The sequence below is a fragment of the Lichenostomus cassidix genome, chromosome 21 (assembly GCF_008360975.1).
Source record: "Lichenostomus cassidix isolate B80296 chromosome 21, HeHo_3.0, whole genome shotgun sequence".
Lineage (NCBI taxonomy): Eukaryota > Metazoa > Chordata > Aves > Passeriformes > Meliphagidae > Lichenostomus > Lichenostomus cassidix.
In genome coordinates, this window is record NC_139501.1 from 1,976,515 (window position 1) to 1,996,434 (window position 19,920).

General features: G+C 52.1%; 1 protein-coding gene across 3 annotated transcripts; it reads left to right on the top strand.

Moving 5' to 3' along the window:
- Nucleotides 1-624: 624 nt before the first annotated feature.
- On the top strand, nucleotides 625-18,491 carry VWA1 (von Willebrand factor A domain containing 1). Of its 3 annotated transcripts, none has more exons than XM_085079779.1 (7): nucleotides 625-700; nucleotides 989-1,109; nucleotides 6,360-6,923; nucleotides 12,780-13,058; nucleotides 13,526-13,798; nucleotides 14,759-15,028; nucleotides 16,879-18,491. In XM_085079779.1, the coding sequence occupies exons 2-7, from the start codon at nucleotides 1,037-1,039 to the stop codon at nucleotides 16,926-16,928; spliced, it is 1,509 nt and encodes a 502-aa protein (XP_084935905.1). In that variant the 5' UTR covers nucleotides 625-700; nucleotides 989-1,036; the 3' UTR covers nucleotides 16,929-18,491. The 3 variants fall into 3 exon arrangements, with proteins under 3 accessions (XP_084935905.1, XP_084935904.1, XP_084935903.1); XM_085079778.1 differs by having other exon boundaries at nucleotides 633-763; XM_085079777.1 differs by lacking the exon at nucleotides 625-700 and adding an exon at nucleotides 830-911.
- The last annotated feature ends 1,429 nt before the right edge of the window (nucleotides 18,492-19,920 follow it).

A 19,920-nucleotide genomic window follows, 5' to 3' on the forward strand; every position in this document is an offset into this window, starting at 1 on the left:
AAAGGGAATTGTTGTCACCTCAGCTGGTGAGGGGGAGCTGAATGCAGGTGCAAGGAGAGCAGGAGAGCTCTGGGAATGGGAATTGGGTTTGATTTCTTTATGTTCTGGCAGAAATTCCCTGCACACAGGGGCATGGAGAGGCTGAACTTTGGGATTTTGGGGGTTTTTTCCCTTCCCCTCACCCACTGAGAGGTTTTTCCCAGGTTTATCTTCATCCCGTGAGCCCTTTAGCCTCAGGAGGATCCCAGATCTGAGCCACATTGATCACCACGCTGAGCGACACGATCCGTGGGCTGTTCCCCTGCCAGCTGCAATTCCCAAAATTTCTCCCTTTCCCAGCAGCTCCTCCCCGCAGGCTCTGCGTGTCCCACCGAGCCCAGGGGGACACAGACCCCGAGTGTCCCCAGACCCGAGGGACAGAGCCGCTGGGGAGCACTAGGACCTGTGCAATGCTCCTCCCAGAAGATTAGCCAATATTCCCAGGGCAGGGCAGCTCCCCAGCCTTTCCACTCTTCCTTTCCTTCACAAACGCGTTTTTCCTTCTCCCAGCTCATTCCAGAGCGGAGAACTTCAGATTTCTCGCAGTTTTCTCTCTTTTTTCCCCCCTTCCTAGTGCCTGGCCTGCTGCCAGCACCTCGCAGGGCCAAAGTTTTCTCTCTAGGGATATATTTTTCAAGCCCAGCTGCACGCAGACTGCCTGGCAAGTGAATCCTCGCTCCTGGGGCAAGCTTAACTCGGCCGAGGGAAGGCAGCAGGAGTGCCTGTGTGTGCCTCTCCGCCAGCTATTCCCGTCAAGATGGATTTATGGCTTTAAAAGGAGTCGGGGGGGAGGAAGGAAAATCGCCTCCAGGAGCCAGAGCTGCACCACAGCCCAGCGAAACACGGGGCGAGGAGCTGCCGGAGATCCCAAGGCATGGGATTGGGATCGCGCTGGGAGCTGGGGGATCTGGATTATGACTGATCTGGGGCTTTTCCTCTGCCTTCACAGAGCCCAGCCGGTGGATTTAGGGTGGTTTGCGGCGGACGAGGCTGTGCTATGTTGGCCAAGGCGGTGCTGTCGCTGGGGCTGTGGCTGCGCTTTGCGGCGGGACAGGACACACCTGAGCCAGGTGAGTGCTGCACGGGCAGTTCCTGCGGGTCTTTATACCTCATTTCATCCCTCCTGCTCCTCGCAGCCGCTCCTAAAGCCTTTTCAGGGTCAAAGCTGAGGCTGCAGGGCTGCTGGAGGTGTTTGGTTGTAATTCTGCGTTGCTCTGCCGGCGCAAACAAACAAAAAAACCAAACCGACCTGTTTGAAAATGCCTGTTAGAAAGTAATTTTGTCGAGTTTGTTCCCAGAAGGGAGACGTTTGTTTCAGAAATGGGCAGAGTTGAGAGTAATCCTATGGAAAAGTCCTCTCTCCTCGCTGTGGTCTGGGGAACAGGCAGTGGGAGAAGTCAAACCGGTGATTAACACCGTGTTCTCTGGCTAATCTCTGTAATCCAATCATCACAGCTCCTCTTTAAAATGCTTTTTCTCCTGGCTGCTGCTCATGGAAAGCGATGATGGGTCAGTGCTGCAGAGCTGACAGCGGGGACAGGGACCTGGGGGAGAGATGGATGTCTCATTGCTGGGCAGGGATTTGTCCTGATTGCTGCCGCAGTTCATTTTGTGACAGTTCTGAACACCTGGGAGGTGCAATCCGGTGGGAAAGGAGAGGGAACCTTGTGGACAGGAGTTACCCAGCCTGAGCCAGAGCAGCCCTGGGCTCTGATTGTGCTGCTGCTGGCACACAGAGAGGCTGGGGGTGTCACCCAGGTCCTCACAGGGTGCTCAGTTCTGTCCCTCAGGTCCCTCATGGGGTGCTGGACTCTGTCCCTCAGTGTCCCAAGTGGGTTCTGTCCCTCAGATCTGTCCCAGAGTGCTCAGTTCTGTCCCTCAGCGTCCCTCCCAGGGTGCTGGGCTCTGTCCCTCAGCATCCCAGGCTGGACTCTGTCCCTCAGATCTGTCCCAGAGTGTTTGGTTCTGTCCCTCAGATCTGTCCTAGGATGCTCAATTCTGTCCCTCAGTGTCCCAGGCTGGATTCTGTCCCTCAGATCTGTCCCTGAGTATTTGGTTCTCTCTCTCAGATCCTTCTCAGGGTGCTCGACTCTGTCCCTCAGTGTCCCAGGTGGGTTCTGTCCCTCAGATCTGTCCCCAGGATGCTCAGTTCTGTCCCTCAGATCCCTCCCAGGGTGCTCATTTCTGTCCCTCAATGTCCCAGGCTGGATTCTGTCCCTCAGATCTGTCCCCAGGTGCTCATTTCTGTCCCTCAGTGTCCCAGGCTGGGCAGGAACGGCTCTGTTGCTGCTCCTGGGACTGTCACAGCACTCCAAGCCCCACAGGCAGCTTCCATTCCCATTGTCCTGCTGTCCTGCTGCCCCGATATTCAATTCCTGTGGCATTTCCCAAGCTGCAAACAATGCTCAGCCCCTCGGGATGTGTGGAATGCCAGCCCTGCCATTCCAGAGGGATCCTGCCCTGCTCCAGAGGCACAGGCTGGGCTGGGTGAGGGATGTGCTGCTTCTCAAGCCCCCTGAGAGGAAAGGAACCCTCTGGGCAGGGTTGGGGTCTCATCCTGACACCTCCTGGGGCAGGAGATGCTGTGATGCTGTGCCACCATCACACAGGGACAGGAACCCTCTGGGACATTGGGAATCATGTCCTTAACCCATTTCCTTGGGGTTTGACTGGATGGGGGTGATTTTGGCTTCATCCTCAGCTGCAGTGGGCACAGGGGAGCTGCTGGATTCAGGGAGTCAGGGAATGGTGTTTCCACATGCTCGGGAATGATTGGATTGTTGTGGACAATGGGGATTGGCTTTGTGCACAGCCAAGGCACACCATGACCAATTCAATTCCCTCACTCCCCTCTGTGGATCCACATTCAGATCTCTGCCTCATCAGTGTAAAGTACAACCTTTTGCGAGTTTGGGTTTGGATAAATGGGATTAGATCGTTGTTTCCTGGGCTGGCAGCAGCAGAAAATGATGGGGATGTTGCTGTTGTGAGTGAAAAATAAGGGCAGAGCCCATCCACACACACTTTGTGGTGGATCCTGCACTGATCTCTGAGGCACTGGCATAATTCCATGATCCCAGAACTAAATAAACCAGCAGAGAGAGTGAAACTCGTGGAGAGATCTTGGGAGATGGCAGGCCAAACTCCTGCTGTTGGGGTTTGTTTGAAAAACTATTTCTCAGCCCAAACTCTGTGCCATGGATGATCTGGAACCTGCACAGGTTTTTAACCACTTGAGCACTTTGTGCTTGGAGGATGCCAGCCCTCAGTCCAGCACAGGCTCTGTGGTGAGGTTTGAGGTGCACAACCCCTCCTGGACAGCTTGGGGGGACAATTCCCTGCCCAGCAGAGGTGATGCTTCCCCTCCTGCCTCTCACTGCGATCCAAAGGGGCCACAGGGAAGCACATCCCGAGTTCCTCAGTTCCTCCTTTCTTCCTCTCCCAGCAGATAATTTTTTCCAATTTTTTCCTCGCATGGCCAAGCGGGGAGAGGAGAAGACAACCGTGGGCTGTCAAACATCATTAACCCAGACAGGACGGGATGTTTTTTGGCTGTAACTGTGCCCCACGAGCTCCAAACCCCCGTAAATCAGCCTGGTGGAGCGTGTTCAGCTCCCAGCCGAGAGCGTGGGGAGCTCAGCGAGCGGATGTCTCCTGTCAGCATCACGGGGAAGTCTGGCCAGCTGTTTTCCTCCTGGAGGAGCCAACAGGCAGCGTTGTGTTTCCATAGTGACATTCTGCTCCCAGGTCAGCCCTTTCCAAACACTTGTGATCCCAGTGCACCGACCTGGCGTCACGCAGGGGGTGACAGCAGTGTCCTGTGTCCTTCCCAGCCTCCAGCAGAGCTCTGCAGGTATTCCAAACAGCTCAGGAGGCAGGGAAGCACTCACGGATGTCCCTTCCTTCCAAATCCCCCCCAAAAAAAACGAGAAATCCCCACTTGGCACCTCGCCGAGCAGCCCGAAGTGAGGGAAGTGCCTGAAAGCAGCAGCTGCTTGCGTAACCAGGGATTTGCTGGTGACAAACCTCCCCAGCCCCACCTCTGGCACGGCTGGCATGTTTGTGCTGGATGCAGGACAAGGAGCAGCAGGAAGGATGAGGGAATTGGAAGGCTGGAGCTGCAGGGAGGGACGGAGCAGTGTCCGGTTGCTTTCGAAGCGTTGCCACGCTGCTGGTGGGGGGAGAGCCTTTGTCTGGGTTTTTTTTTTTTTTTTTTTTTAAATTTTATTTTTATGGATTCTTTCTGCTGGATGGGAGGGATTTGTCTCAGTCTTGTGCAGGGCTGAGTGTTCTGGATGGGATGGTGTTTGCATGAAGGGAAAGCCTCCTGCTCCACTCACAGAGGGTCTATAGCCCCAAAATCCGCCCCTGCCCACCGCTGGGCTGAGCTGCTGGTTTTGTTAACCAGCTGGTGTTAACCAAGGCAGAACCCCGTGGTGCCAAACTGCAGCTTTTCCTAATTCACACAGCTTCTCCCAGCGATGTGTGATGGGGAAAAAGGGTGTTTAATTCACACAGCTTCTCCCAGTGATGTGTGATGGGGAAAACCAGCGTTTCAGGGATATTTATGTGATGTTAAGGGCTGTGGATGTGGTGCCCTCAGAGCTGCAGGGCACAGCCAAAGGACACAGCTGTGACTCTCTGTTCTCTCTGGTTTTTCCCACCTCTGCTCACCCTGGGGGTTCCCAGCAGGTAACTCTGACAGCTCTGTGATTTCTGCTCCCCCAGGTGAATCCCCAATTCCCCTCCCAGTGCTGCTGCACATGACTCTGCTGTTTACTCCTCAAGCAACATCCTCTGGTCATTGATCCCTGCCCTGCCAGGCCAGAAGCTCTCCCAAATGTTTGCAGTGACATTTGGGAAGGGAGGGACATTCCCAAACCTGAAGAGCCGAGGGGAGGAACAACCCAGTGCTGCCAAGATCTCTTCCTGTGTCCTGCCAGCCAAATCAGTGGCTTGAACTCCTTCCAGCAGAGGGGAAAACTGTGGTTTGCCTCTCTGTGCAGCCAGCAGCATGGAAAAAAACCCTGCTGGAATGTCACTGGGAGCGCTGGGCTGCAGTGGCAGAGACCTGTGGGTCACAGTTCAGCTCCTCTGTGGGATGTGGTGATTCCTGCCCTTCCCTTTCGCTTTCTGCTGGGCTCTGGAGGCCAGGGGTGTGTCTGTGGCACAGCCTGGGCTCTGCTGGGTCACACGAACTGCCCAGGATCCAGCTGGGCTGCAGGTCTGTCAGCCTGGTCAGAGAATCAGGGAATGGTTTGGGACCTTGAAGATCATCCAGTGTCACTCCTGCCATGGCAGGGACACCTTTCAGTATCCCAGGTTGTTCCCAGCCCTGTCCAGCCTGTCCCTGGACACTGCTAGGGATCCAGGGACAGCCACAGCTTCTCTGGGCACCCTGTGCCAGGGCCTCACTGCCCCCACAGAATTTATCCCAATATCCCATTTAAGCTTCCTCCCCATCAGCTTGAAGCCACCCTCTTACCCTGTCACTCCATAACCTTGTAAATTGTCACCTCCAAGTACCTTTAAACTTCTCCATTTGGGAAGATTCCGTCTGATTTATCCTGTTGTTCCAGGAGATCCATCGTGCCTCTGCTACCCCAGCCAGCACCACTCCTTAAATCCTGATTTATCCTGTTTTTCCAGATCCATTGTGCCTCTGCCATCCCAGCCAGCACCTCTCCCTAAATCCTGATTTATCCTGTTTTTCCAGATCCATTTTGCCTCTGCCATCCCAGCCAGCACCTCTCCTTAAATCCTGATTTATCCTGTTGTTCCAGGAGATCCATTGTGCCTCTGCCATCCCAGCCAGCACCTTTCCCTAAATCCTGATTTATCCTGTTCCAGGAGATCCATTGTGCCTCTGCCACCCCAGCCAGCACCTCTCCCTGAATCCTGTTGTTCCAGGAGATCCATTGTGCCTCTGTCATCCCAGCCAGCAGCTCTCCCTAAATCCTGATTTATCCTGTTCCAGGAGATCCATTGTGCCTCTGCCATCCCAGCCAGCACCTCTCCTTAAATCCTGATTTATCCTGTTTTTCCAGATCCATTTTGCCTCTGCCACCCCAGCCAGCACCTCTCCTCAAATCCTGATTTATCCTGTTTTTCCAGATCCATTTTGCCTCTGCCATCCCAGCCAGCACCTCTCCTTAAATCCTGATTTTTCCTGTTGTTCCAGATCCATTGTGCCTCTGCCACCCCAGCCAGCACCTCTCCCCAAATCCTGGGATTTGGCACAAGATAACCAAGCAGCTTCCCGTGCAGGTTTTGGGTTCACCATTCCCTTCACTCTCCCCTCTCTCTCTCTCCCCCACCAGCTCCTCAACCATCCATTTCCAACACGGAGGGTGACCTCCTCCTCCTGCTGGACAGCTCCGCCAGCGTCTCCCGCTATGAGTTCTCCAGGGTCAAGGACTTCATGTGGGACCTTCTGCACCCCTTCACCTTCGGCCCCAGGGACGTCCAGACCAGCCTCATCCACATCAGCACCACGCCCACCATGGAGTTCCCGTTTGACCAGTACCTGAGCAGTGCCACCCTGAGGAAAGCCATCCGGGACACGCGGCAGCTCATGGGTGACACCAACACCGGCAAGGCGCTGTCCTTCGCCAAGGAAAAGCTCTTCAGCGGGGAGGCTGGCGCCCGGCCCGACGTCCCCAAGGTGCTGGTGTGGGTGACAGATGGCTTCTCCACGGATGACATCTCGGAGCCCATGAGGCTGCTGAAGGACATGGGGGTGACGGTGTTCATCGTCAGCACCAGCCGCGGAAACCTGATGGAGCTGTCGGCGGCTGCCAGCCAGCCCACCGACAGACACCTGCACTTTGTGGACGTGGATGACCTGCCCATCATCACCAGGGAGCTCAGGGATGCCATCCTAGGTAGGATGGGCTGGGGGGCACGGGGAGATTGCAGGGGGGATGAGGATGGGGTTGTGTTTGGCTCGGTGGGGTTGGGGAAAGGGAGAATTCCCCAAATCGCATGGTGATCCTGACCCCAAAGTGCTGCCCTGGCAGACTGAGGGGTTTTGTACACAGATCACCCCAAGTCCTGACCCCAAAGTGCTGTCCTGGCACACTGAGGGGTTTTGTACACAGATCACCCCAAATCCTGACCCCAAAGTGCTGCCCTGGCACACTGGGGGGGTTTGTCCACAAATCACCCCAAATCCCATGGTGATCCCAACCCCAAAGTCCTGCCCTGGCAAACTGAGGGGTTTTGTCCACAGGTCTAAGTATAAACCAAGGCTTCTAGGAGGTCTGGGATAAATATATTCATCTTGGAATCTATGACTGAGTGGGAGAAATTGCCTTCTGCAGAGCTGAACTTGTGTTTGTGAGGAATTCAGCGGGGAACGAGGAACTCGAGCAGCAAAACATCTGAATTCCTTCAAACCCCACAAGTCTTTGACATGAGTCATGCAGGTCAGGCATCTGCACAGCCCAGGCAGAGCAGGAAAACACCTCCACCTGCAAGGCTGTTAACCAAAGGCTTCCCAAACAGGCAGGGATTTCACCTCAGCAACTGTGGACACAAAATGTTTGAGCCCCTTGAGTTGATTTTCAAATTCAGGGTGATTTTTTTTTTTTGGTTTTGAGTGCTGCCTGGCTCTGTGCCAGCTGGTGGAGGTGGAGGAACACAAACGTGCTGAACACACAGCGCACAGCCAAGATGGGATGTGTGTGCCTGGCAAGGAGTAATCCTCTCAGCTCCCTCCAGCTCTTGCCTAGGATAAATCAGACTCCCCAAACCCACCACCAAGGGCTGAGATCTCCAACTCCTGCAGCTTTCCTCTCCCAAAAATATAATTAAGGAACGGTGCTTAATGCTGTCAGCATTGAGACTATAGGAAAGGAATGTTTTTGTTCCAGAAATCCCTGTTGTAACGTGTTCCACCATCCATAGCCTGCCTTGGCCAGCACAGCCCTTGGAAGAACAGCCCAGCCCTGACTCGCTGGGCTCAGCAGGCCAAGAGCTTCCCCTCTGCTCCTCGCAGGGTTGTGATGGTTGCTGGGAGAGGGAAAAGGCAGCAAATTGGGTTTTTCAGCACTTCAGGGTTTAAGAGCATCCAGGAAAGGCTCTGAGGAGGTGCAAAGCCACAGGACAGGCTTGGGAAACAAGGGCTTGCCTTGTCCCTGGAGTTTGCCTCTCAGATGGCCCTGGATTGGTTTGGAATGCTGAGGGAGTTACTGTGACTTCACAGACTTTCTGCAGATTTTCTGGAGGTTCTCTCTCCATTGGAAACCCTGATTTCATTCCCTATTTTCCTTTCGCTGTGTGAGGTGGTTTGGAGTTGGCTCCACTGTCCCAGTAACCCTTTCCACAGAATCCTCTGTGTGTAGCAATTCCTGCCTGTCCCCAATCCCAGTCATTTAACAAATCACTCCCAGGGACTGTGTTCTCCCTCAAAAATCCACTTCTCCCCCCTGTGAGAATTGGGCAGCACCACCAGTCCTCCTCCATCCCAGCCACCCCACAGCCCCCCAGATATTTTGTTTCAGTGGTTATTTCGTTTTTAGTGCACCCTGAATCTAGATTATATAAAATAATACCCCAAAAAAAGGAGAAATCTCCTGCAGCACAAGATTGTCCTGAAGATCACAAGATCTGCAAAGGTCACAATACTCTGCTGTGCCTGAGGGAAGCATTCTGTGCATCCAGCAGGTCTGGAAGCTGCTGGGCTGGGATTTTAATGGAAGGTGAGATTCCCACAGGAATCCAGGGTTGGTGCTTTAAGCAAAGTGCCAGACATTGGTGACATCACCTGATCTGACCTGAATAAAGCCACATCAACCCACTGCTCCCTGCAGCCCTCCATCAGCACCCCTCCTGGGACAGCAGGGACTGCCAGGATCCTCGGCAGGCAGGAAATTAGGCATTTCCAACTCTGGAGTGGCCCAGACTGGTTTAATTATCACTGCTATCTTATCTGCATCTCCTGCTACCTCTAAAAAACAGAGGAGGCTTTTGTGGAGATACAAACAAGCTTTGTCAGGAGCTGCTCTCCTCCTTCCATCACCTCCTTTCCAGGAATGAGGTGTTTCATGCCTGCTCCACAGATATTCCAGCCCAGGGCTTCCTGCCAAGCTGCTGCTGCTGCCTCAGGTGGGCTGAGAAACCTCTGTGGGACAGTTGAGTCTCCACAGAGAGAGATTCCTGAGATGTGGTGGAGCTGGGAAAGTTCTAGTGCTGTTGTGGCATGGAGGAGAGCAGGACAGGACTGTGGAGGGATGGCTGTGCCCATTTCCTCTTTTTCCTTGGGATGTGGAGGGGAGAAGGACAGGACTGTGGAGGGATGGCTGTGCTCATTCCCTATTTTTCCTTGGGATGTGGAGGGGAGAAGGACAGGACTGTGGAGGGATGGATGGATGGATGGATGGATGGATGGATGGATGGATGGCTGTGCTCATTCCCTGTTTTCCCTTGGGACATGGAGAGGAACAGGACAGGGACTGTGGATGGCTGGCTGTGCTCATTCCCTGTTTTTCCTTGGGAAGTGGAAGGGAGCAGGACAGGACTGTGGAGGGAGGGAGGGAGTGATGGATGGATGGATGGATGGATGGCTGGCTGGCTGGCTGTGCTCATTCCCTGTTTTTCCTTGGGATGTGGAGGGGAGAAGGACAGGGACTGTGGATGGCTGGATGGCTGGATGATGGATGGATGGATGGACGGCTGTGCCCATTCCCTCTTTTCCTTGGGACATGGAGAGGAGCAGGACAGGAGCTACGGAGGGATGACTGTGCTCATTCCTTTTCCTTGGGACATGGAGGGAGCAGGAGAGGCACTGTGGATGGCTGGCTGTGCCCATTCCCTATTTTCCCTTAGGATGTGGAAGGGAGCAGGACAGGAGCTACGGATGGCTGGCTATTCTCATTCCCTGTTTTCCCTTGGGACATGGAGGGGAGCAGAACAGGGACTGTGGATGGCTGGCTGTGCCCATTCCCTATTTTCCTTGGGATGTGGAAGGGAGCAGGAGAGGCACTGTGAATGGCTGGCTGTGCTCATTCCCTGTTTTCCCTTGGCACATGTAGGGAGCAGGACAGGACTGTGGAGGGATGGCTGGCTGTGCACATTCCCTCTTTTCCTTAGGATGTGGAGAGGAGCAGGACAGGAGCTATGGAGGGCTGGCTGTGCTCATTCCCTGTTTTCCCTTAGGATGTGGAAGGGAGCAGAACAGGGACTGTGGAGGGAGGGCTGGCTGTGCCCATCCCCTCTTTTCCTTGGCACAGGGAAGAAGCCTGCAGAACACCCTCCCAGCCAGCCTGGCTAGGGCACAGCTGGCTCCTGGCAGGGATCTCCTCCCTTCCCAGAGGGAAGGGAAAGCCTCAGGTTGTGGAGAAGCTCAGGCTCCTTCTGTTGCACCTCAGTGTACCCAAGATGTGACATTTGGTGCTCTCCTCCTGGAGAAGGACACCCCAACCTTGTGAAACCAAGGCATTCCTCCGAGGTGACATCAGCTCCTGTGCCTGCAGCCACTTGCTCTGCACTGAGCCCAGTTGAGGCTACTGACTCCTTGCAGCCTTTGGCACAACCTGCTGGGCCAAGTTCTGCAGGAGCCTGCGTGCCCAGCAGGCCCTGAGCAGCACCACTTCCCACAGAGCTCAGGGATTTCTGATCCCAAATGAGGTCCTGGGGAGCTCCTGCTGCAGGGAGGCTTTGGGGTTGGAGTGTTCTGATGTTCTCACAGCAGAGAACATCACTGAATCCCAGCAGGTGAGCAGAGGGAGTGATGTTGTTGCCTTTTGGTTGGATTTAGGATTATGAGGCAGGCACGGTTAAAGGGGTAAAAGGGTTTTATTTTGGTATTTTAATAGGATTTTAGGTGCACAGCTTTTTAAAGGTGGAACATGCCAAGATGTACATTTCATATAATGTATTCTCCAATTACACCTTCAGCTGATGATGTCAACCACCCCAAGCTTGCTCCCCCCAGTTCACTGTTGTTTGCATATTTTGGGGCTCTGAGGCAGCAAAGTGTCCTTGGATTTTCCACCTGAGAGCAATATTTAGTCTAAAATCCCGAGAACAGAGGTTTTTAGCATTTTCTATGCAGCCTAGAACTACACACCAAAGCTACAGCCACGTGAAAAACAGAAACTAAAAATCCTTAAGGCACCAGTGGCTGCAAAACTGTGTCTGGAGTCACTGAGAGGCAGGAGGTGGAGGGAAAGTGTGTCACCAGCTGTCCCTGAGTGTCACCAGGCAGGCACTGGCTGTGTCCAGGACAGGATATGAACTGGCTGCTCCCCTCTGGGAACAAGGAGGGGCTGGGAAGCACACTGTGGACATCTATTTTCTGGGGTTTATTACCCTCTTGATCTGCTGAAGGCATGCAGGGCCTGGCAGCGAGGGGCAGAGCTGTTTGCTGTGGGCTTCCTGCCCCCTGCCCTTTGCTCTGCCCCCTTTATTCACAACATCCCTCCCTCCAGGCTCACTCATTTCCATTCCCCGAGCTTTTGGCAGGATTTTTGGCAGGGCTGAGGCTTTTCCTGTGCTCCCTGTTCCTCTATGGCTTTCGTGGGGCTCACAGAGGGGTGCAGTGCCCCAGGACTGCTGATCTGCCTCCCTCCTCTGCGAGTGGGTGGAGAGCTGCTGGCTGGGATGGGATGGGAGCAGGCAGGGCACGGAGCAGGGAAATGTTCCTGCCTGCCTGGAAGAGCCAGGGAACAGCTCAGAGGAAAAACTGAGGCTGTTTTATTTGGTACAGGGAAGTTGGCAGGGCCTCGGAGCAGCTCGGAGGAGGAGAGCTGATGCTGTCCTGGTTAAAGGACACGTCTGGGAGGGCAAAGCAATCCCAAATGGCAGGTTTGGGAGGGATTTTGTGCCTCCCTTTACATCTGTTCAATGGGGAGGCAGTGAGAATTGCCTAGAGTGCTCTGTGATTATCTGGAAGGTTCCATCATAAGGATTTAGGAGCACTTCAAGGTTTGGGGTGCTCTTTAAAATCCTTTAATAAACAGAAAAGCATCTTTAAGTCCTCTGATGTCACTTCCCCAGGGCTGGAAACAAAGCCCTGTGTGTTTCTGGAAGACCAAAGACCAGTGGAATTCTGCCCACAATGGGCTTGGAGGGTCACACATGTTGGCAGGGTCAAGTGGCAGAGGGAGGATGCTGGGGGAGCTGCCCAGCATCACAAGAGGTGATTTGTGCCTGACATTTGGGGTTTGGGACCCAAAGGTAGCACAGGCCTTGAAGAGAAGCCTCTGTGCAGGGCAGGGAGAGGTGAGGTGGCACAAGAGGGCTCTGAGTGCTGAATGTCACCGAACAACAGAGCTCTGTGAAACCCTGCAGGCAGGGAGTGACCTCAGCTGGGATGGGTCCAGCTGGCTCAGCAGGGCTGGGCAGTGCTGCCCTTTCTTTCTGGCCACTGGGCACCAGCAGAGGGCGGGGAGAAATGGAGTTCTTCACATTCTGGGCTGCTTCTCATAGGGGAATTGAGGTGATTTCCACACCTTAAAACCTGTTCAGTTTGCAGATGGTAAGACAGTTTCCTGTGATTGTCATCACAGTAGGTTTGAGATATAAATACTTCAGGACAGAACATCATATAATAGTGATTCAGTATATATGATTCATATATACAGAATCATACAGAATATTCAGATTCTGATAATACTGATTCAGGTGTCAGTGGTGCTTCCAGCTGCATCTCCCGTGCAGGAGGGCTGGGACTGCAGGTGTTCCAGGTTCTGGCTGTTGATGTCAGCAGTGATTTCTGGCTGCTGTTCCTCCTCCAGATGTCATCCAAGCCAACCGGCTCCATGCCACCGATGTCACCTCCAGCAGCTTCCGCCTGGTGTGGCCCCAGCTCCTGTCCCAGGAAACTGGCTACTACACCCTGCAATATGCCCCAGCGGCTGAGCTGGCAAGGAAGAGGACACAGCAGGTGTCTGGGGCTCAAACCAGCCTCGTGCTGAGTGACCTCGCCCCAGAAACCACGTATGAGGTGGCTCTGATCCCCGAATCCAACGTGCACTACTTCCCTGCCCAGACTGCAAGGGTCACCACGCTGGCAGGTAAAGTGGGCATGGCTGGGGCATGGTCCCTCACTCTGGGGACAAGGAGGTGACCCCTGTCCTGCCTGGAGGTGCAGGTAGAGGAGGCTGGGATGAGCTAAGGGAGGGAAGGAGTTTGAGAGGGAAGGAGTGGGAAGCACTCAGAGCAGGAAGCAGCCTCTCTGTGCAGGAAATAACTCAGATTTATGCTGGATAGCAGCCTGCAAAAGGGTGGCAAACTCAACACCTGGGCAGGGGTGGCAAAATCAAGGTGGATTTGTGCACAATATTAATTTTCTGCATGCAAGGACAGTTCTGGCTGAGCTGTTCTATCCATTTCTTTGGGCCAAGCTGGGCTGTGCTGCCTCAGATGAGCATCAACAGCCACTTGCTGGGCTGATTTTAATTCCACATCCTTCAAGCCCAATGCGATGCAGGTAAATAACATTCATCCCATCCTCACTCCCATCTTTTTCCATCGCTTCCAGAGGAAATCAGCCCAGTCCAGGTTCTCATCTCAGAGTCTGGGCCACACAGCTTCCAGGTGAGCTGGGCTCCTCTGCTGGACAGCGTGCTCAGCTACCAGATCCTGTATGGACCTCTGCCAGGGAACTCGGTGGAGGTGCTGCAGGTGGATGGGAGCACCAACAGCACCCTGGTGGAGCACCTGGCACCCAACAGCACCTACCTGGTGACAGTGACTGCGACCTATAGGTCGGGCAAGGAGAGGTCGCTGTCGGCCAAAGCCTGCACGCAGCAAGGTGAGCAGGGAGTTGGCAGCACAGAGTCCCCTGGATGTCCCCAGAGGGTCACCTGCCTCAGTGAATTCGGTCACTGGGGTGGGATGCAGGGGGAAAGCTGCACAAGCAGCTCTGGATGGGCATTAGCAGCAGATTTTAAGGGCTGAAAAGGAATCAGACACACCCAGTGACAGCTGGTAATGGGGTATGGCCGAGCTGCTGGTGCTGTCACAACAAAAACGGACCTGGAGATCCATGAATCTCCCTGAAGAAGGGAAAAACCTGCCTTTCCCTCCTGTCTGCTCCTCGGTGTGGTTTGGCATCAGAGGGCAGAAGTTCAATGAGCAGAATGAAGATATTGCAGGAGGCAAAGCCTGGCTCTTACCAGGACTGAAAAAAGAGGAGCTCAGGGATGACAGAGCTGAGGTGTGGGAGGTGACAGCCAGTGCATAATAGCACGAAAAAAAAACATTTTATGCTGGTACCAGGGCAAAGGGAAAGACCAATTATGCTGAGCTGCTGGTGCAGTCACAACCAGAATGGACCTGGAGATCCACGAATCTCCCTAAAGAATGGAAAAACCTGCTTTTCCCTCTGTCTGCTCTGTGTGTGCTCCTCGGTGTGATTTGGCATCAGAGGGTAGAAGTTTAGTGAGCAGAATGAAGAAGTACCTGTGAAGATATTGCAGGAGGCAAAGCCTGGCTCTTCTCAGGACTGAAAAAAGAGGAGCTCAGGGATGACAGAGCTCAGGTGTGGGAGGTGACAGCCAGTGCATAACAGCATGGGAAAAAAACCATTTTACGCTGGTACCAGGGCAAAGTGAAAGACCAATTAGGCTGAGCTCCTTCAGTGGGGAGATGCAGACTGATTTTATCTCCCCACCAAAGAGCAGGCTGGCTGAACAGGGAGGAGCAGAGAGCAGGGAGAGCAGGGATCACCCCGCAGCAGTGTCCCGCAGTCACCCAGCCCTTCTCTCCCCAGAGAGCTCCCAAGTGCGACACCTCCGCTTTGAGGACGTGGGACCCAACAGCCTGAAAGCCTCCTGGGACTCAGCCGACGGGGCAGTCCTGGGCTACCGGGTGCGGTGCCGGCGGCAGAGCGGCCACTCCTCGGTGCTCAGCGTGTCGCCGGAGGTGCACAGCGTGCTGCTGACGGATCTGCCCGCGGGCACCGCCGGCAAGGTGTGTGTGCAGCCCGTGTACGAGGAGCAGCCCGGCAGGAGGCTCTGCCGCACCGTGCGCCGGCAGCCAGGTGAGCTGGGGGAGAGGGATGCTCAGCCAGGTGAGCTGGGGGTGAGAAATCCTCAGCCAGGTGAGCTGGGGGGGAGAAATCCTCAGCCAGGTGAGCTGGGGGTGAGAAATCCTCAGCCAGGTGAGCTGAGAGTGAGAAATCCTCAGCCAGGTGAGCTGGGGGTGAAGGGATGCTCAGCCAGGTGAACTGGGGGAGAGGAACCCTCAGCCAGGTGAGCTGGGGGCAAAAAATCCTCAACCAGGTGAGCTGGGAGTGAAGGGATGCTCAGCCAGGTGAGCTGGGGGTGAGAAATCCTCAGCCAGGTGAGCTGGGGATGAGGAATGCTCAGCCAGGTGAGCTGGGGGTGAAGCATCCTCAGCCAGGTGAGCTGGGGGTGAGAAATCCTCAGCCAGGTGAGCTGGGGGTGAGAAATCCTCAGCCAGGTGAGCTGGGGGCGAAAAATCCTCAACCAGGTGAGCTGGGGGTAAAGCATCCTCAACCAGGTGAGCAGGGGGCGAGAAATCCTTAACCAGGTGAGCTGGGGGGTGAAGGGATGCTCAGCCAGGTGAGCTGGGAGTGAGGAATCCTCAGCCAGGTGTCCTGAGAAACCCCAAGCCCCGCCAGGGCTGGGATATTCTGTGCTCATCACCTTGTCTTGCTTCGCCACGGCTTCAAATTTTACCCCCATCCCTCAAAAAATATATTGGAAATAGAAAGATATTGCTCTTGGTAAAGTCTCCGTTCCTGTAAGAATTGCTGTACAAGGAGACAAAGAGGGAAAGTCCCTGAAGTGTTAAATATTTACAGAATATTAAATATTCTGTATTTAATATTTAGTGGTAAGTGGCAGAAGTGGTAAATATTTGTGAACGACGCGCTCCTTCCCCCATTTTTAGGAGTAAGACTCCTCCTAGTGGAGTTTATTGCAGGCAGGAGGAAAAGTGCCCAGTGGAGACAGTCCTGGAGCCAATTTGGGATAGCAGGGGTGGGAATACTGCTAAAAGCTGTTTAAAAATCACCTGAACCCTTGGCTACCCTTCACTTCCCAACGTGGCAGGGAGCAGGTAATAATTAAATCCACTAATTAAGGCACAACACATCTGCTTTCTTCTTTCTGCTGCCCAGAAACCACTTTCTGTCAGGGACCATAAAGGGATTCCTGACAGGATGGAGTAAAAGCTAAACACAATTGTGTGGTTTTTGGGGTTTTTTTGCCCAGCAAGGGGCTGGAGTGAGAGTCAAAATGACCACAGGGTGAGATCTCTGACTCAGACGTGGGGAATGGGTGGAGAAATTGTATTTCTTTGTATTTACTTCTTTGTATTTATTTCTTTGTATTTATTTGTATTTATTACTTTGTATTTCTCTGTATTTGTTTGTATTATTTCTTTGTATTTGTTTGTATTATTTCTCTGTATTTCTCTGTATTTCTCTGTATTTCTCTGTATTTCTCTGTATTTCTCTGTATTTCTTTGTATTTCTTTGTATTATTTCTTTGTATTTCTTTGTATTATTTCTTTGTATTTCTTTGTATTATTTCTTTGTATTATTTCTTTTTGTATTTCTCTGTATTTCTCTGTATATTTCTCTGTGTATTTCTCTGTATCTCTCTGTATTTCTCTGTATTATTCCTATGTATTTCTCTGTATATTTCTCTGTATATTTCTCTGTATATTTCTCTGTATTTCTTTGTATTTATTTCTTTGTATTTATTTCTTTGTATTTATTTCTTTGTATTTATTTCTTTGTATTTATTTCTTTGTATTTCTTTGTGTATTTCTTCGTATTTTTTTGTATTTATTTCTTTGTATTTTTTTGCATTTCTTTGTATTTATTATTTGACATTGTATTTATCCCTCGTGTTCTTCCAGCTACAGAAGCCCAAGGATACAGGAACAGAGAGCGTGACAGAGTGGAGTGAGCTGATTCCCAGCAGAGCAAGGGATCTTGCCTGGACAAGGACTTGGACAAAAATCAGGAATCAGGGGAGGAAAACACCTCACCTCCCAGCCTGGGCTGTCCCTTGAGGTGTCCTGCTTGTCCAGCCCAAAGCCTGTCCTCAGCCAAACCTCCCAAAGCTGAAAGGTTTGGCTTGGCTGGCTGGAAAAACCAATCTGACTAATAGATCCCAAATCTGTCCCCATTTTTCCATAAATACTCCTGACAAATGACGAGCAGAAGGCAAAGGGGTGAATCCTCACTGCTGCTTGCTTGCTGCCTGTTCTCTATTTATTAAAGGTCGATGCAGTTTTATTTTTTGCAGCTTCTGAGGATATTCAGGACTGCTCACTGGCCTGGCTTTTCATCCAGGGCGCTCAGAGAAAGGTTCCAAACCCATTCCTGCTGCCAAAATCCATTGAACTTGCAGGCTGAGGGAGCAGGAAAATCAAAATCCTGCAGGATTTTGAGCCCCAGCAGGTCCCTGCAGGGCTCTCGGCACTCAGCTGAGCTCAAGGAGCAGCAGAGAGTCCAGAAAAGCCACAGAAAACCACCTGAAGCACTTATTTTTTGTCTCTCATTCAAAAACACCAGTGTGGTCCTGCCTGGATCATCACCACTGGGTTGCTCTGGCATTCCTGCAACCCCTTTGCACCAAATGGCAGTCCTGCTGTCTTTCGTGGAGATTAATTAGCCTGTTCTGTGGCTAATTACAGGCAGTAAGTCTCCAGCTCTATCATTCCTCTGCACTCTGAACACTTCCAGCTCATCTCTGGTGTTTTGTCTTGGGTTTCCACCCCGTGCTAAGCTTAAAAATCAGATTATTTTAAGAGAAAAGAGTAAATCTGGTTCTTTCCCCTTGGCCCCAGGCTTGAGCTTGCTGTCACTCTGGAAAAGGGGAGCTGGAAAAACAGAAAGGCAAATTAATTATAAATACCTAGTGACCAAGCAAATGGATCGAAAGGTTTGTAAATACACATTTCTTAGGGTTGTAAAGAAATGTATATATTTCTCTGCTAAACCCCAGCATCAGTGGGAACACCCTCCCTCAGCAACACCTGCTCTGTTTTAAATTTGTCATTTATTTTTCCTACGTGTGGAACTTGTTTTTGAGGCTTGTTTGTTGGGGAGCATCACAAACCTTCCTTAAAACAGCTCCTTCTGGAGCTGAGAGGAACTTTTCCTCCCTGATTTTGCCTGCTGAGTGCCAAATAATCCTCCATCTCCACGTTGATGGAGCATTTTTTCCCTCAGGCTGCCTTGTCCAGGAGGAAGGGATGGAAGGGAGGGGAGTCATTCATTAACTCTGTAAAGAGATTTCCCCTGATTTCGTGTCCTCCTTGGGAATGTGCCTTTGTGACTGATTAATCTCGGTGGGGAAAGGGATGATAAAGCCCCTGGGAGCTCCAAGATGATTTTGTTTGTTCTTGCTGTAGGACAGGAATTCAATTTGCACAACTCCCTGCCTGGTTTATTAATATATTAATGTGTCACCCCAGTTGTAACACACCCTTTTGAAGGCAATTAAATAGAAATACAAGAGCTGCTGAATGGTTTCCTTTGTGCTTGATGGTGATAATGTCCTGTCTGTGAATTGTGGGGTTTTGTTCCAAGGGTTGAAAAGCTGCTGTTGACAGAATCACAGATGTTGGGGAAAAGCTTCTGAGATCACCACGTGAAATCATAATTTGGAATGACTGGTCATTCAAAGTCTGGTTGACACAAAGCTTTCCCTCCATCCCTCAAAAAATGGGTTGGAAATATATAAATGGGAAAATATGCATAGTGGTAAAGCCTCAGTTCCAGTAAGACTTGTGGTAGAAGGAGACAAAAAGTCCCTGAAATGTTGGCAGAACTGGTAAATATTTGTGAACAACTCGCTGAGGCACAGGGTGGGATTTTTGGGGTGTCCTGGGCAGGGTCAGGAGCTGGACTCTGATCCTTGTGGGTCATTCCAGCTCAGGAAATGCCTTCATTCCATTAATTCTGTGGGAAGAAACATGGAAATTTAAAGGAAATGAGACCCCAGAAGGTATCTCCAGCCTGCTGCTGAGGGCTGGGCATGCTCCAGGTGTATTCTACATTTTACACCATTTCAGGCTGCAGAATTCCAGTGTTTCTGACTTCCCTAGCACTTCCCTTCCCTAAAGCCTTCCTGTCATCTTTCCCATTCCCAGCAGTTGGATAAGGAGCTGTTTTCTGAGGGAAATCCCATTCTTTATCCCAGATAACCACTGAGATGGGTTTCCCTGTGTTCTCCTTCACTTCAGTGTCATCTTTCCCTTTCCAAACAGTTGGATTTGGACCTGATTTCCAGAGAAATCCCTTTCTTTATCCCAGATCACCACACAGATGGGTTTCTCTTCACTCCCTTCCTCTAAAGGCTTTTATTTTTCCCACTCCAAGCAGTTGGACAAAGAGCTGCTCCCCATGGGAAATCCTCGATTTTATGGCAGATAAACACAGCGGTGGGTTTCTCCGCGCTCCTTTCCCTTCTCTTCGCCTCATTCCCATCCTCTCTCCCATTCCAAGGCGTTGATTCCCGAGGGAAATCAGGGATAACCCCAAGGGAAATCAATCCGGGATAACCCCGAGGGAAATCCGGGATAACCCCAAGGGAAATCAATCAGGGATAACCCCAAAGGAAATCGGGGATAACCCCGAGGGAAATCAATCAGGGATAACCCCAAGGGAAATCCGGGATAACCCCAAGGGAAATCCGGGATAACCCCGAGGGAAATCCGGGATAACCCCAAAGGAAATCAGGGATAACCCCAAGGGAAATCAATCAGGGATAACCCCAAAGGAAATCAATCCGGGATAACCCCAAGGGAAATCAATCCGGGATAACCCCAAGGGAAATCAGGGATAACCCCAAGGGAAATCAGGGATAATCCCAAGGGAAATCAATCAGGGATAACCCAAGGGAAATCAATCAGGGATAACTCCAAGGGAAATCAAAAATAACACAAGGC

Bases quoted from the DNA above. Each gene is read 5' to 3' on its own strand.
- VWA1 (XM_085079779.1), top strand. From the start codon at position 1,037: ATGTTGGCCAAGGCGGTGCTGTCGCTGGGGCTGTGGCTGCGCTTTGCG. The intron at 1,110-6,359 runs GTGAGTGCTGCA...CTCCCCCACCAG, and splicing joins ACAGGACACACCTGAGCCAG to CTCCTCAACCATCCATTTCC. The intron at 15,029-16,878 runs GTGAGCTGGGGG...GTGTTCTTCCAG, and splicing joins CACCGTGCGCCGGCAGCCAG to CTACAGAAGCCCAAGGATAC.